This window comes from Oncorhynchus mykiss, chromosome 13 (genome assembly GCF_057628025.1).
Source record: "Oncorhynchus mykiss isolate SJ-2025 chromosome 13, ASM5762802v1, whole genome shotgun sequence".
In the NCBI taxonomy this organism is placed as follows: Eukaryota; Metazoa; Chordata; class Actinopteri; order Salmoniformes; family Salmonidae; genus Oncorhynchus; species Oncorhynchus mykiss.
The window spans coordinates 42,453,380-42,471,381 of NC_143034.1; the positions used below are offsets into that span (position 1 = coordinate 42,453,380).

An 18,002-nucleotide genomic window follows, 5' to 3' on the forward strand; every position below is an offset into this window, starting at 1 on the left:
AAACAAACAATTCGAAAACGAGACTGCCTTACGTTGTGCCAACTAAACTGTCCCATAGTGGTAGAGCGTGCTCATCCTCTGGACGTTGTGTGCTGAAGTTTGTATTTGTTCTCATACGTTTTCTAAATCACAAACGATGTGTTATTCTTCAATTTGCTGGTGCGATGATTAAGACGGCTAAGAAAACAAACGAGACGACGATGGCTAAGCCATTTGTCTGAATGGTACTCACGATCTGTGTGTAGTTCGTCTCCGCTTGCAGCCTGCTCAGGCGGCCCCTCGCTCAAACCAGTCCGTGGGAGTATTGCCCACCGCCTGTGCTCGGTCAAGCACCGCTTGCTCCTCTTCCCAGAATTGTTGATGAAGGGTCCGGTCCCACCTCGGTTATGTGGACTTTCTTGACTTGGCTAGCTAAGCGAGCGCTGCATAGCGTGCTAGCCAGGTTGGCTAACACGCATAGGCGAGCTAGCTATTACTAGCTATTCCCACGGTGGAGTTGCTCTCTTGTTGAGTATACGTAGTGTTAAGTCGCTTGGTTTTTCAAAAATGGACCATGCTACGGTCAAAGAAGCTAGCTAGCCTAGAATATGCTAAAAAAGAAAAAATCCTGGCTAATGTCAGCTAGCATGCTTAGCTTCCTGCGAGTGAAATGTAATATATTTCCCCCGGCGTTATGGCAACCCCATTCCCATTTGTGTTTAAATACGAATAGCCAGGGGCACAATGTTGAGTGAGACTGCCAGATCATAGGCAGTAGGGATGTTCTCTTAATAAGTGTGTGAATTTGGGCCATTTCCCTGTCCTGCTAAGCATTCAAAATGTAACAAGTACTTTTGGGTGTCAGGGAAAATGTATGGAGTTAAAAAAAAGTACATTGTTTTCTTCAGGAATGTAGTGTAGTAAAAGTTGTCAAAAAGATAAATAGTAAAGTACAGTTACCCACAAAAAACGACTTAAAAGTACTTTACACCACTGGTTGAACAGTGTTTCCTCCGACACATTGGTGAAGCGGGCAGGTGTTAAGTGCGGATTGGCGGGTCATGTTTCAGGAGACGCATGCCTCTCCCGAGCCCGTTGGGGAGTTGCAGCGATGAGACAAGATCGCAATTGGATATCACGAAATTGGGTAGAAAAAGGGGGTAAAAATAAAAAAGAGATCCTTGCCTGTAACTCAGGCCCTGAAGCAAGGATATGCATATTCGTGGTACCATTTGAAAGGAAAAACTGAAGTTTGTGGAAATGTGAAAGTAATGTAGGAAAAGATAATGCAAAGAAAAAAACAACCGTTCTTTAGTATTTTTTTGTACCGTCATCTTTGAAAGGCCATATAGTATTATTCCAGCCCAGGTGCAATTTAGATTTGGTTTTAGACTGATCCAATGAACCATTGTATTTCTGTTCAAAATTTTGTCAAGACTGCCCAAATGTGCCTAATTTGTTTATTAACAACTTTTCATGTATAAAATTGTGCACTCTCCTCAAACAATAGCATGGTATTCCTTCACTCTAATAACTACTGTAAATTGGACAGTGCAGTTAGATTAACTAATGGCAGGGTAGCCTAGGTGGGCGGCAGGGTAGCCTAGTGGTTAGAACGTTGGACTCGAAAGGTTGCAAGTTCAAAATCCCCGAGCTGACAAGGTACAAATCTGTCGTTCTTCCCCTGAACAGGCAGTTAACCCACTGTTCCTAGGCCATCATTGAAAATAAGAATGTGTTCTTAACTGACTTGCCTAGTAAAATAAAATAATAATTTAAGCTTTCTGCCAATATCAGATATGTCTATGCCCTGGGATATTTTCTTGTTACTTACAACCTCATGCTAATTGCATTAGCCTACGTTAGCTCAACCGTCCCGTTGAAGGGACACTGATCCCGAAGAAGGATCTACAACTATGTTATACCTCGTTTCCCTCCTTCAGGGAATAGTAGTTGTAGTCATAAGTAGGCAAGTCATACTTTCAAGACTGCTTATTACCAAATACTACAACTATCAAATCAGGTTGCGCTACCTCACGAGCTGTCTCTATCCATCATCCTCTCTCGTGCAGTCTGTGTGTATCCGTCTCTGTCCATGCCGGAAAGAATAAGCGCAATTGATTATAGTCATTTAAGTTAATTACCACATTTCTGCTGTGAATTCATTTGCTTAAATGGAAACTACAACTCCCTTCAGCCCAGCGTCTCGCATCGTTCTTGACCTCTCTAGAGAAACGGCGTGCTGAGCTAAAAAAAAAAAATGTAAGTAATTGAACCAACGTGGGTCATTTAATGACAAACCCCCGCAATTTCAGTTAATCGCTCAGCACTACCACTTAAAAATCCCAGAATCCTCCATTCCTCTCTTCCTCTTACAAACTCCAGAATCTTCCATTCCTCTTTCTCCTATAAACCCCAGAACCCCAATCCTCTTCCTACTACAAACCCCCAGAAACCCCCCATCCCTCTCTTCCTCCTACAAACCCCAGAATCCCCCCATCCTTCTCTTCCTCCTATAAACTCCAGAATCCTTCATTCCTCTCCCTCCTACAAACCCCAGAATCCTCCTTACTTCTGCTGGTATTCCTTGATGAGGCGCTTGGCTTTGCTGTACTTGCGCTCCAGGGTCTGGTATTGGGCCTGTGTCTCCTTCAGGTGTTCGTCCACTGCCTGACACAGACTTTGGGCCTCCATCCAGTAGCCCTCCAGCTTCTCCATGCGCTCCTTGTTCTCCCGAACGCTCTGTTCCAGCTGGGCACGCTCCATGCGCCAGCGCAGCTTGTCCTGCTCTGCATGCGTCAGCTAGATGAGGGGAGAAAGTGTAAAGTTTATTCCTGTATACTTCTAGTTTACCCCTGTACTGTGTTTTAGTCCAGGGTTAAGGTGGGTCTGTGAAACAAGTCCCATGTTTGTTGGGTAATTGATTTTGGAGCAGGGATAACCTTTCTCTTCAGTTGTTGAATCTCGGCCTGGGTGACCGCATGCTTTATCTGAAGCTACAGAGGGAGAGAGCTGTTAAAAAAAAAAATGGACACCATGGCTCACTCCAGCCCAATGTCTCATCTCATCCGCTCTCTCAACAAGTAGTCGAATTGAATATAACCTTTTTCTCCATTTCGAGATGAACATTTGCCTTTGGCATCAAGCCTCCCTTCTCACCTCTTTGAACTTGTGGGCCAGTTTCTCAGGGTCCATCTCCATGGGAGAGAGCATGTCCTCATTCTCCGCCAGGTCAAACACCTCTATGGCGTTGGGGAACATGGGGCTCATCTCCTCCTCCTCGTCTGTGGCATACTCACCTGTCTGGAGGACATTCGGAAGATTCGGAGTGTATTCACAATATATTCAGAGAGTGCATTCAGACATTCCTGTCATGTTTCTGTCTTGTTGTGAACCAACAATGTCGTCACACAGTAACCATACCTGCCCATGTAACTACCATGTGAAGTAAATACATGGTTTTACCAAATGGGAACCAAGGTTTTTTGGGGGTCCTCACAGGATAGGCCTCCATTTCTAGTTCTAATCAATGTTTTCCCTCTACCCTCAAATGGCCACTAGATGGTGAAGTTGAGCATAGAGGAAAAAGCCCTCAAGGAGTAGAACGATAGTGGGCCAGAATTGACACCCTAGAATTGGGCAACCACCATTTTGTGTTTACCAGGCAAGCTTGTCAGAAGGCAAAGCTTGTCAGGGGACTCAGTGAATCTTTGTTGACAAATAGTCTACATAACAATTGATTATAGACACATTTGTATGTTGATTTGTGCAATAAATCCCACTCTACTGTACTGTCTATATGGACCTGGTGAGGTCAATAACAAAACACACACACATCTCTGTTAGAAAAAATAACATTTCCCCTTCCTTCTCACACACACACACACACACTCCTGGGGATGGGTACCGAAACCCAGTATTAAACGGGCCCCGGGGCTAAATTATTAAAGAACGTAGTATCGATAAGCTTCGACGTTATCGGTTCTGCTTTCGGTACTGGAGAAATTAAGAGAATACATTTCCTATTCATTATTGCTACATAAACGTTATCTTGCACATTTTCTCTCACCAACCGTTTCTAATTTGCAATAATATGAAGACATTCGTCTATGATGCATTTTCGCTTTTCCCAACCCAGAAGAGATCTCTCTCGCGCGTCTCTCACACGTTACAGCACGCTGCTCTTAATCAGTGACGATGGTGGAGCGAACCACACGTTAAAGTGTGGTTACACTTCACCAGAGTCGATGCTGACAATGCTCGGTGCCACAAGTGCAACAAGACTTTTGCTTGTAAGGGCAGAAACACAAGCAATCTGTCCAAACATCTATGGAAAGTGCATCATGTACCAGGCAGAGAAATGCACCGTTTTCGACTGCCTAGCTCGTAGTTCATCTCTTGCTTGATCTACGTTATGTACAGTGCCTTGCGAAGGTATTCGGCCCCCTTGAACTTTGCGACCTTTTGCCACATTTCAGGCTTCAAACATAAAGATAGAAAACTGTATTTTTTTGTGAAGAATCAACAACAAGTGGGACACAATCATGAAGTGGAACGACATTTATTGGATATTTCAAACTTTTTTGACAAATCAAAAACTTAAAAATTGGCGTGCAGAATTATTCAGCCCCCTTAAGTTAATACTTTGTAGCGCCACCTTTTGCTGCGATTACAGCTGTAAGTCACTTGGGGTATGTCTCTATCAGTTTTGCACATCGAGAGACTGACATTTTTTCCCATTCCTCCTTGCAAAACAGCTCGAGCTCAGTGAGGTTGGATGGAGAGCATTTGTGAACAGCAGTTTTCAGTTCTTTCCACAGATTCTCGATTGGATTTAGGTCTGGACTTTGACTTGGCCATTCTAACACCTGGATATGTTTATTATTGAACCATTCCATTGTAGATTTTGCTTTATGTTTTGGATCATTGTCTTGTTGGAAGACAAATCTCCGTCCCAGTCTCAGGTCTTTTGCAGACTCCATCAGGTTTTCTTCCAGAATGGTCCTGTATTTGGCTCCATCCATCTTCCCATCAATTTTAACCATCTTCCCTGTCCCTGCTGAAGAAAAGCAGGCCCAAACCATGATGCTGCCACCACCATGTTTGACAGTGGGGATGGTGTGTTCAGCTGTGTTGCTTTTACGCCAAACATAACGTTTTGCATTGTTGCCAAAAAGTTCAATTTTGTTTTCATCTGACCAGAGCACCTTCTTCCACATGTTTGGTGTGTCTCCCAGGTGGCTTGTGGCAAACTTTAAACAACACTTTTTATGAATATCTTTAAGAAATGGCTTTCTTCTTGCCACTCTTCCATAAAGGCCAGATTTGTGCAATATACGACTGATTGTTGTCCTATGGACAGAGTCTCCCACCTCAGCTGTAGATCTCTGCAGATCATCCAGAGTGATCATGGGCCTCTTGGCTGCATCTCTGATCAGTCTTCTCCTTGTATGAGCTGAAAATTTAGAGGGACGGCCAGGTCTTGGTAGATTTGCAGTGGTCTGATACTCCTTCCATTTCAATATTATCGCTTGCACAGTGCTCCTTGGGATGTTTAAAGCTTGGGAAATCTTTTTGTATCCAAATCCGGCTTTAAACTTCTTCACAACAGTATCTCGGGCCTGCCTGGTGTGTTCCTTGTTCTTCATGATGCTCTCTGCGCTTTTAACGGACCTCTGAGACTATCACAGTGCAGGTGCATTTATACGGAGACTTGATTACACACAGGTGGATTGTATTTATCATCATTAGTCATTTAGGTCAACATTGGATAATTCAGAGATCCTCACTGAACTTCTGGCGAGAGTTTGCTGCACTGAAAGTAAAGGGGCTGAATAATTTTGCATGCCCAATTTTTCAGTTTTTGATTTGTTAAAAAAGTTTGAAATATCCAATAAATGTCGTTCCACTTCATGATTGTGTCCCACTTGTTGTTGATTCTTCACAAAAAAATACAGTTTTATATCTTTATGTTTGAAGCCTGAAATGTGGCAAAAGGTCGCAAAGTTCAAGGGGGGCGAATACTTTCGCAAGGCACTGTATGTATGCTAGCAGCCTAGAGCCCACACACGGAGTTACAACATTTATGCGAACATGGGTTCATGATCAAAAGTAACCATTAGCCAGCTGATTGTTTAGCCATGGGTGCGTTCATAAATTCAATCACCCATGTAAAGTTTAAACTTTTTTTGTTAAAGTTGCAGCTGCAATGAACCAACCCACTCCTCCCTCTAATACCACTGGTCCAAGGCATAGACAAGCCCAAAGCCCCTTCACGTTGTCAGCTAGTGGGAGGATGACTGAGGAGAGGGTGAATGAGTGCCACCTTGCCATGACCAAGTTCATAGTGAAAGGCCTACACCCCTTTGCAACATTGGAGTCCAAGGGCTTTAGGTAACAGTCTGTCAGTTTTTACAGTGGGGAGAACAAGTATTTGATACACTGACGATTTTGCAGGTTGTCCTACTTACAAAGCATGTAGAGGTCTGTAATTTTGATCATAGGTACACTTGAGAGACGGAATCTAAAATTCCAGAAAATCACATTGTATGATTTTTAAGTCATTCATTTGAATTTTATTGCATGACATAAGTACTTGATCCCTACCAACCAGTAAGAATTCCGGCTCTCACAGACCTGTTAGTTTTTCTGTAAGAACCCCTCCTGTTCTCCACTCATTACCTGTATTAACTGTACCTGTTTGAACTTGTTACCTGTATAAAAGACACCTGTCCACACACTCAATCAAACAGACTCCAACCTCTCCACAATAAAACAGAAGGTCCTCCACACCAGGGCAGTGTAAAACAGAAGGTCCTCCACAACAGGGCAGTGTAAAACAGAAGGTCCTCCACACCAGGGCAGTGTAAAACAGAAGGTCCTCCACACCAGGGCAGTGTAAAACAGAAGGTCCACCACACCAGGGCAGAGTACAAATCGCAAACTGGCAAAGTAGTGGCAGTGGAGATCTCAGACATTCTGTAAGAGTTTGAGATCGAGCCGAGCAAGATTGAGGTGGTGACTGTTGATAATGCTGGCAATCTGGATGTTGCCATCAAGAGGCTACACATTCTAAAAATAGGATGCTTTGCGCACACATTGAATCTGGCAGCGTAAAAAATCTACTAAATTTCTGGCAGCCAGAATCAGAGCAGTGGTCATGTGGTTCAAGAGATCCTCGAAGGAACCACAGTCTTGAAGGAAAAGCAGCAGCTCCTTGGTAAAGAAGCCAGTTCAATCTATTAAAGTATTATTTCAAATTTCCCACATTTAACAATTTAATTCAATATTCAAGTGTGCGGTAATTAAATACATGTTGTTTTTTGTTGTTGTTTCAGGCCTTTCGCAACATTCACTCATCCTTGATGTGAAGAACAGATGGAACTATATCTAATGAGAGAGTCATGGAGCAGTATCCAGCCATCCAAGCAGCAGCCTTGGACCCACAACTGAGAACAGAAATGACCAAGGACAACCTGGACCGTCTGAAGGACGAGGACATCTGTAAAGCTGAGGAGTTTGTCCAGCTCATGAGAATCCTCTACACATCCACACTGTGTGTGTCGTGTGAAAAGAATGCCACCTGTGGACAGATCAAACCCATCCTCTAAAAACTGGAAGAGCACTTCACTGTGAAGCATGAAGACACAACGGTTTGTGGCAACCATCAAAGAGAACGTGTGGGAGAACCTCTCCGAGCGCTATCAGGATGAGGACATTCAAGCCTTCCTGCATGAGGCCACAGCAATGGACCCCAGATTTAAAGGTAGGCCGGTGAGTGACAGGACACCTCGTCCCTCACCCTCAGCGAGCGTGTTGAGCTAGAGGTCGAGCTCTACAAAGGCCTGCCTCCCATCTCCATGGCTGAAGATCCTGTGATGTGGTGGTGGGAGAATAGAGCTACTCTGCCCCTCCTCACAAACATTGCAACAAGCTACCTCTGTGCTCAAGTCTCCTCCACCCCTAGCGAGAGGGTATTTTCGACTGCAGGGAACACGATAAGCCAGGAGAGGTCCTGACTTCTGCCAGAGAAGGCAAATATGTTGATCTTTCTCCAGAAAAACTGCTAAGAATTGTTAGTCCTTCTGCAGCCCACCTGCATGCCCCACCCGTGTTGCTCTATACCACTGTATTGTCTTCTGCAGCCCACCTGCATGCCCCACCCGTGTTGCTCTATACCACTGTATTGTCTTCTGCAGCCCACCTGCATGCCCCACCCGTGTTGCTCTATACCACTGTATTGTCTTCTGCAGCCCACCTGCATGCCCCACCCGCGTTGCTCTATACCACTGTATTGTCTTCTGCAGCCCACCTGCATGCCCCACCCGCGTTGCTCTATACCACTGTATTGTCTTCTGCAGCCCACCTGCATGCCCCACCCGTGTTGCTCTATACCACTGTATTGTCTTCTGCAGCCCACCTGCATGCCCCACCCGCGTTGCTCTATACCACTGTATTGTCTTCTGCAGCCCACCTGCATGCCCCACCCGCGTTGCTCTATACCACTGTATTGTCTTCTGCAGCCCACCTGCATGCCCCACCCGCGTTGCTCTATACCACTGTATTGTCTTCTGCAGCCCACCTGCATGCCCCACCCGCGTTGCTCTATACCACTGTATTGTCTTCTGCAGCCCACCTGCATGCCCCACCCGTGTTGCTCTATACCACTGTATTGTCTTCTGCAGGAAAATAGTTTAGTTAATTTGTTTTACATTTCCATCATCACAACATTCGAGTCCATAATAGTGATTTGTTCAAAGCTTTGCTGTTTCTTTTGCTGTAAATAATAGTGTACTTATTTTACATTTCAGAAAATAAAGCAAATGTTAATTCTGTTCTTCATTTGTTTTGTTTTTTTCGGAGTAAAAAATAACTAAAAAGAACCGGATCGATAAGCAGTATCGGTAAGAGCAGTAAAGCCTTAAAATCTCACACAACACACAGACATTTCAAATATTCCTTTAACAGCCGCCTGGGACAAGCCCCAACAAAAGCTTTTCCTAACCTTGTCACACCAATGAGTCACTCTCTCTGAGGCAATGCCACACACATCCCCAGCCCCCCCCCCCCCCTCCCCCATCAACCCTGGGATGTGTGCTCGTCTGAACCCTCCCAGTTGGACCAAGCATCAAAGCCCTGAACACGCCTGTCACAACAACACTGTCTGATGTGTCAACTCTCCAAACGTGCTGAAAGTGTTTACGCCGTTTGAACGTTGCATAGCCAACCGGAGTTGAAGAGAAACTAACAAAGTGCAGAGACTGGGGGATGAGCCGGAGTCACATAGGCATCGTTAGATGGCACTGTCCTATCAATAAAAACAAGGCCAAATAACATGAACTCTTCATTTTTAAACGCATTAGAAAGGACGTGTATGGTAACGCATCTTTAGCAGGAAATGACATTGATGCAGGCTCAGATCTGTTGGGAGGGGGGCATGTTCTGATGGGGAGACACAGTGTGATGGAATACCAGACCTGGGTCGTGGCATCTGGCCCGCACTTGTCTGTCTTTCACACCCAAGCCCAGACATCTCTTGAACGTGATTGAATTTAACAAGGAGACGGATTCAATTAATTCAAGCATTTCCTCTCCATGGAACTGAGACTGAGGGGAGACAAGGAACTGAGACAATTGCTGGGCTGGGTTTCATTCCACAACACTTTCCCCTGCTGTATATGTCCTTATTCAGCCCCTTTCAAAGATCTGAGATGACTGGGCAGGTACAAAGCACTACGTGCACCTAGGTTCCGTCATATTGCTTAAACCTATCCGGTCCTGTTAGATCAAGTGAAGGGGAGGTGAACAAGGAGTGTCCCTTCTAGAAGGACCGTTGTATTATTCCATTGTGAAGGGAGCCTGATGGAACATCGGATAGTGATGCGGAGGAAGTGTCAAACGCTTCTTAAGCGCCATCTTGTTCAGTCATATTATTGACTGGTGGAAGGAGTGGAGATGTTTTGGAGGGGCTGAACTAATATTTTTATATAACCGGTCAGAAGTAGTGCACGATAAAAGGAATAGGTTGCCATTTGGGACACAGCGATGTGAGCCCCCTCACCTCCTCGTCCTCCTCCATGTACTGGCTGTAGCGCTGCTCCATCATCTCTTTCTGCCAGCGCTCCTGCTCCAGGGTCTGTTGGATCAGCTGGGCCACCTCGCTCTGCTCACCTGGCTTCTCTCGGCCAATCATGAACCTGCATGGGCAACAACGACCAATGGGGTGAGTGGAAAGGCATGTCTGTCAAGGAGTAGCCAATGGGAAGCTGGGGGTAGAATTGAGTGGGTGGCAAGGTAAACCTAGGGTAGGGTAGTTAAGTTTAGGTCTAGTGGTTGCAACGTCAGAAGATAGATGTGCTATTGTCACAGAAGGACCATACGGTAGAATTCAAAATCACTCATCCGTTACATTTGCCAAGACATTAGCCCCCAGTTTACAAGCAAGTGCAAGCCAGGGCAGCAACTTTTGACGGGAAATTAAAATGAAAGCTTGTGCCTGGAAGGAACATGTCACTCACTGTACATGGACGGATGAGTTGACATCACTAATGAGAATCAAGGAAAAATGTGTAGAATGAGTAGAAAATGTGATAAAGATAGCCCTGAGGGAGAAAGACAATTCAGTGAATAAGTGTGGCACGCCATCAGAAGAGAAGATTATGGCGGTGTCTGATATGGCACATTATTCCCTATTTAGTGCACTACTTTTGCCCAGAACGCTACACAGGGAATAGATTGCGATTTTAGACACAGACTTTTTCTATGCATCACAGATAATAACAATTAAACAAACAAATGTCAGTCCTGGGGACCAGAAAGCATGAGAGAACATGCATGTTTCATAGAATGTGGGACCGAAGCGTCTACAGAGACATTTCATCCGTAGCAGAACTGTCTGACAGTTATCCTGTTGCACATGAGACCCTTAAGACCGCGACACCGGTTCTGGCTGTCACATGTTGTCAAATGGAATGACCGAGCGGAAAGACCTCAACTGGACGCTTGCCTGGAGATCATTTTCCGCACTCAAGCATGTGTGCAAAGCAACCTGATGCACATTGACACGTAAGACACAAAGAAAAACATAGTGCTGTCGCTAATACCACATTTTTACTCAAAGTGATTCTCTCAACAGAATATCGTATTCCTTGACGTAAGTGCACTAGACAAAAGGATGAAAACAATCATTTCTAAATGGATTATAACGTGATGTATTTTTGTACACCTAATATGGTTTACTGCAGGGGGGAAAAAAATAAATGGCATTGATCACTACATCATAAAAATGACCCTAAGTGAGATATAAACGAACAACCCTCTGGTCACCAATCTGTATCCCTGCAAGAGACTAGACTACCACACATGCTCAATGAGACCTAAGAGAGCGGTAGCTACATAACTCAACACGACCGCTGGCACCACTGTGGCATCCAGTGTGAGCGGGGGGGGGGGGGTTCCGTGATAATGTTGTGAGTGTGTGAGGGTTAAGAACCCACTAGAGGCCCCCTCAGTTGCCCGAGGATAAATAACTCAGTGGTGGTCAAAAGGGCGGAAGAAATGGTGGCTAGGAATCTAACCACTATGTGGAAAAGCCAAGCTGTGCACGGAAAAAGATGGCAAGCAAATATGACGCCTAACCTCGCCAGCATTTTCAAAGCAAGCCACGCCATCTATTTTCTGTGACTATGCTGAATCATATTCACCAAAGAGACGGCGCTTTTAATTTTGGACCAATCAAAACATCAACACCTGTCAGTGCAACCCCTCAGCAGCCTGTGAGGATGATCGACAGATGCTAAATCAATGAATATTCACACGCTCAGAGACGCTCTCCATCCAGCCTGCAGGACATGAGGCGACGTGGAAAACAACCAGGCCTAGTCTGGAACCATCTGTACGTGTGAATCTGCAAGTATCCCCCCTGCCATCATCTTTACAAACCCATCCGCCTTTGGATGAGGTCAAACACCAGCATTCTCCACAGAGATTGTCTAGAGACAAATCCATTTATTGGATTTGGATTAAAATGGGTACAAAAATGAACAATACGTGGCAAATTCACTTTGAAAAAAGCTGCTTCCACAAAGGGAGACAAGAGTCCGATTGGGTAGGCGATGACATTTTTGGGGCATCCCCCCTCCATTGGTTACAGTCCGTAGTGTTAGACAGCAACCTGAGCTTGGTCCGAGAATCAGGTTGGACCAGGCTGTTTTATAAATAGCTTCGCCACTCCCTCACCGACCTCTCCACTATCTCCCTGGGATCCAGGCCCATGTATTAATCAGGCTCTCCCATCTCTGGGTGGCTGTGATGTGAAGACAGGGAGAGACGTCTCTGCTCGCCTAGCTACACTACAGTCAAACTGCCCCGCCAAATAACACAAGGACCCCCACAGGCAGTTAAAAATGCAGGAGAGGGATGAGGGGGGAATAGGGCAGGACGATATGGCCAAAATATTATATCACGGTATTTTAAAAAAAAAAATGGATGGTATGATGGTATTTTTTGTTTTTGAATAGTAAAAGTTCTACATTTGCTTTATGAGTAGTGAGTGAGCCTAGGGTGGCAACACATATATTCTAAGTGATTTCAATGAGTCTTTCTCCATTCTGATTGCTTTATACTGTTCAATTCAACTTCAACCAAAACAAATTTCAGTACTTTTATCATTTCTGCATTTCCTGCACTCAATTGCATTGGTGGAAAAAGTACCCAATTGTCATACTTGAGTAGAAGTAAAGATACGCTAATAGAAAATTAAGCAAAAGTGAAAAGTAAAAGTCACCCAGTAAAATACTACTTGAGTAAAAGTCTAAAAGTATTTGGTTTTAATAATACTTAAGTATCAAAAGTAAATGTATAAATCATTTCAAATTCCTTATATTAAGCAAACCAGATGGCAATTTTTTTATTTATTTACGGATATCCAGGGGCACACTCCAACACTCAGATATAATTGATAAACAAAGCACTTGTGTTTAGTGAGTCCTTCAGATCAGAGGCAGTAGATGACCAGGGATGTTCTCATGACAAGTGCGTAAATTGGAACATTTTCCTGTCCTGCTAAGCATTCAAAATGTAACGGGGAACTCTTAGGTGTCAGGGAAAATGTATGGAGTAAAAAGTACAGTATTTTCTTTAGGAATGTAGTGAAATAAAAGTAAAAGAAAAAAAATAGTCAAGATACAAAAAAAAAAAAACTTAAGTAGTACCTGAAAGTATTTTTTACTTAGGTACTTTACACCACTGCTCAATTGAGATCATTTTCACACTGCCACGTAGGGCTGCACGATATGGGCAAATAATCTAGGACTTATTTTTAACCAAATGTTGCAATTGCAATTTGACTTGCGAATTAAAGCAAAACTGTTGGAATCGTGGAAATAGAATGACTATTCTAATTCTATAGCTAGAATATAATAGTGGGCACTTTGAATACAGTGTTGTTTGAAATGACAACGAATTAAAATGCCAGGGAGGAGTTATTGTGACAGTATAGGAACTAAATTATTTGTAAGTGTTTCCTAGGGGACCCTATCAGCTTTGGCGACGTTGCATGTTTTATCTTAGCTACTTCATGTAGCTAACATTCTTGCTTTGCATATTCCTCTTTGATTTAGAAGATACTGTTGCACAAACAACATGCCGATTTAGGTCTACACCATTACTGGTAGCTAGCTACGTTTGCTCTTACTCAGTACTTGTATTAGCTAGCTAGCTATTAGCATTAGCGGCTAAAAATGAGCATCTCACAAGATTTAGGGCAACTTGCTAAGAAAATACAAACTAGCTGTTTGCTGATGTAAGAAACACAAACGAATAGTGTCAATATAGAATGCTAGGGGATTTATATTAAGAAGCAAAATGAAAACAGCATTGATGTAATCAACATTGTTGTATGTGCTGCATTGACCATGCAGACTGAAGGCAAGTGTCTCTTGGTTGAGGAACATCAAATGCGCTCCTTGAGTGACAGGGGGCGTGGCTAGGTCTGTGGAAAGTGGCACGGAGAGAAAGAGTGGAGAGAGATGACTAAAGTAGCGAAGTAAACTAACAAAATGGATGTTACACACAGCGTATAACATTTAACAAACAAAACATTCAAATAACGGTATAGAAGGTCAAGTAAAAACCCAAATCTGTCCCTGCATCAATACCGGTATATCATAAAATAAGGTATACCGCCTAGCCCTAGGGGGGAATGGGGAATGGGATCCCGCTTGTGATCTGGTCTGAAGGGAGGTGGAGTTATTTGGGAGCAATAGTGTGTTTGGTTCCCTATCACCAGTCTTCATAAAGTGCTGTATCTAGACCCCATGCTTAGTTTCTCATGACAGATTTTGTCAGGGTACTGTTGAACCATATATGACCAGAGTGCAGTAAATACACAATATATACTGTACCAATAGCTTGATGTTGAAACCTAGTGTTTATTGACAGCTATTGGGTGAGGGTTCTTACTTGACAGTGCCGGTAGTGTTCCTGAGGACGGAGGCAGCAAAGGCCTGGGTCACGCCCACCAGACTGGTCCCGTCCACCTCCACAATCAGGTCATTCACCTGGATCCTGCACAGGGGGGAGAGTGAGTGATGGGAAAAGAGGACAAGGAGCAAGGGAAAAACACAATTTTTGGATACACTGCTGAAACACAGATTGTTCAGAACCTTTCATCTCGGTGCGCAGCTCCTCCGTCAGTGACCGTCTTGACGAAGATGCCCAGTTTCTCCAGACCCATGTCAGCCCCGGCACCCATGCCGATGATGCTGATCCCCAGACCGTCCCCATCTGTGGAGAGGAGGGGATAGGATATGGGGAAATTGTATTTAATCAAATACTACAATAACCTCCATGAATATGAGAATGGGTTACCAAGAAAAACTTTAAAAAGGAGTTGGAGCACTCAACAAAAAAAGGCAGAGATGTATTTTTGCTCACTTTAATCCATTGTACAGGATCCATTGTTGTGTCTCAATGGGGCACTAGGCTAGAAATAGGAGCTAAGTGCAATGGTCAGGTCACTCCGCGGAAGACGTCAGTCAGGTGACTGTTCACATCCTGTACAATGGATTAAAGTGAGAGAAAAAATAAATCAATCTCTGCTCTTTTTTTTGTTTTAGTGCTCCAACTCCTTTTTACCTTGAATTCGTCCTTTTGGAAGTTTTTCTTGGTAAGCCATTCTCATGATTTTTGTCATTGTTGTTGAGCACCCCTCCTTTCCTTTGTTTGCTGAAGCGAGAAGGCCCACCTGAACTCTAACCTCATAAATGTTACCGTCCAGATGTAAGGAAATAAATGGAATAAAATGGGGGACCTTGACTTAAAGATAGAGTAGCTAGCTAAAACTACTACGCCATTATCCATATTAGAACCCAATTAGCCACTGCTAATTTAGTGTAATATAAATCCAATAAGGAGATAACGGGCGACTCTGAATTCATTAGCGACCACTTAGCACTTAGTGACCACTAAGGTGTTTCATCGTCATGTGTGGCTAGCAGATTTGTGAGAAAAAAAGTAAAAGGTTACTCAAAGACTTCAACTAGCTAGTTGAAGCAATTTAATGGGAACTACAGACTTCACTGAAAATGTTTAGCAACTAGTTGTAACTTTAATAGTTACAGTTCAATGTTTACAGTTAATTCTCTCTCTAGTCATCTTTCTGTTGTATTGGTTTATGCTATTGAACTCCAAAGCGACAGTCATGTGGAGCATAGTGGCGCAGCGGTCTAAGGCACTGCATCTGCCTGGTTAAATGTTTTTTTTGAATTTTTTTTTCTCTCAGTGCAAGAGGCGTCACTACAGTCTCTGGTTTGATTCCAGGCTGTATCACATCCGGGGCGTGATTGGGAGTCCCATTGGGCAGCGCAAATTAGCCAAGTGTCGTCCGAGTTTGGCCGGGGTAGGCAGTCATTATTAATAAGAATTTGGTCTTAACTGACTTGCCTAGTCAGGAGGCTGAAGAAATGTGGCTTGTCACCCAAAACCAGCACAAACTTTTACAGATGCACAATTGAGAGCATCCTGTCGGGCTGTATCACCGACTGGTACGGCAACCTCTGCAACTTTGCCCCCGGCCCACAACTGCAGGGCTCTCCAGAGGGTGGTGCAGACTGCACAACGCATTACCGGGGGCAAACTACCTGCCCTCCAGGACACCTACAGCACCCGATGTCACAGGACATCATCAAGGACAACAACCAACCGAGCCACTGCCTGTTCACCCCGCTACCATCCAGAAGGCGAGGTCCAGTACAGGTGCATCAAAGCTGGGACCAAGAGACTGAAAAACAGCTTTTATCTCAAGTTTCTTGGCAATTTCTCACATGGAATAGCCTTAATTTCTCAGAACAAGAATAGACTGAAGAGTTTCAGAAGAAAGGTCTTTGTTTCTGGCCATTTTGAGCCTGCAATCGAACCCACAAATGCAGATGTTCCAGATACTCAACTAGTCTAAAGAAGGCCAGTTGTATTGCTTCTATAAATCAGCACAACAGTTTTTCAGCTTTGCTAACATAACTGTGAAAGGGATTTCTAATGATCAATTAGCCTTTTAACATGATTAGCTAACACAATGTGCCATTGGAACACAGGAGTGATGGTTGCTGATAAATCGGCCTCTGTACGCCTATGTACACCTATATATCAGACAGGTCTATCATCATGATTCATCTAAATCAAACCTTTGCCTATAATTATTAAATGCAGTTTTTTTCATTCATTTTAGGTTTTGAATGAAAACGATTTACAGTTGGAATTTTAAAAAAATATATAAAAATTATTGTAAAAATGTAAATGGCATATGAGAATGACATTCTCATATGCCATTTACATTTTTACAATAATTTTGATATATTTTTTTAAAATTCCAGCTACAATAGTCATTTACAATATTAACAATGACTACTGTATTTCTGATATTTTCTAAGTGACCCCAAACTATGAACGGTGTATATTCTATACCATCTATTGCATCTTAGCCTATGTCGCTCTGTCATTGATCATGCATATAAAAAAGAAACATCACCTTTTCAGGACCCTGTCTTTCAAAGATAATTCGTAAAAATCCAAATAACTTCACAGATCTTCATTGTAAAGCGTTTAAACACAGTTTCCCATGACTGTTCAATGAACCACAAACAATTAATGAACATACCCCTGTGGAACGGTCGTTAAGACACTAACAGCTTACAGACGGCAGGTAATTAAGGTCACAGTTATGAAAACTTAGGACACTAAAGAGGCCTTTTTACTGACTCTGAAAAATACCAAAAGAAAGATGCCCAGGGTCCCTGCTCATCTGCGTGAACGTGCCTTAGGCATGCTGCAAGGAGGAATGAGGACTGCAGATGTGGCCAGGGCAATGAATTGCAATGTCCATACTGTGAGACGCCTAAGGCCGCTACAGGGAGACATGACGGACAGCTGATCGTCCTCGCAGTGGCAGACCACGTGTAACAACACCTGCAGAGGATTAGTACATCCGAACATCACACCTGCGGGACAGTACAGGATGGCAACAACAACTGCCTGAGTTACACCAGGAACGCACAATCCCTCCATCAGTGCTCAGGCTGTCCGCAATAGGCTGAGAGAGGCTGGACTGAGGGCGTGTAGGCCTGTTGTAAGGCAGGTCCTCACCAGACATCACCGGAAACAATGTCGCCTATGGGCACAAACCCACAGTCGCTGGACCAGACAGGACTGTCAAAAAGTGCTCTTCACTGATGAGTCACGGTTTTGTCTCACTAGAGGTAATGGTCGGATTCGCGTTTATCGTCGAAGGAAAGAGAGTTACACCAAGGCCTGTACCCTGGAGCGGGATCGATTTGGAGGTGGCGGGTCCGTCATGGTCTGGGGCGGTGTGTCACACCATCATCAGACTGAGATTGCAGACAATCTCAACGCTGTGTGTTACAGGGAAGACATCATCCTGCTTCATGTGGTACCCTTCCTGCCAGCTCATCCTGACATGACCCACCAGAAAGACAATGCCACCAGCCATACTGCTCGTTCTGTGCGTGATT

At 43.9% G+C, this 18,002-nt stretch overlaps 1 protein-coding gene and 1 long non-coding RNA gene across 3 annotated transcripts in view; one reads left to right on the plus strand and one right to left on the minus strand.

Annotated features, from left to right (window-relative positions):
* Positions 1-18,002, plus strand: part of LOC149978890 (uncharacterized) — a 699,006-nt gene that overhangs the window by 456,899 nt on the left and 224,105 nt on the right. The window lies entirely within an intron of this gene.
* ppp1r9ba (protein phosphatase 1, regulatory subunit 9Ba) overlaps positions 1-18,002 on the minus strand; it is a 65,071-nt gene that overhangs the window by 5,970 nt on the left and 41,099 nt on the right. For both annotated transcript variants that reach the window (XM_021557541.3, XM_021557542.3), the window contains exons 4-9: positions 14,643-14,763; positions 14,440-14,544; positions 10,040-10,175; positions 3,139-3,282; positions 2,922-2,975; positions 2,552-2,781 (exon numbers count right to left, since the gene is read on the minus strand). In XM_021557541.3, coding sequence (XP_021413216.2) covers positions 2,552-2,781; positions 2,922-2,975; positions 3,139-3,282; positions 10,040-10,175; positions 14,440-14,544; positions 14,643-14,763 — 790 coding nt within the window. The remainder of the gene's footprint in view (positions 1-2,551; positions 2,782-2,921; positions 2,976-3,138; positions 3,283-10,039; positions 10,176-14,439; positions 14,545-14,642; positions 14,764-18,002) is intronic.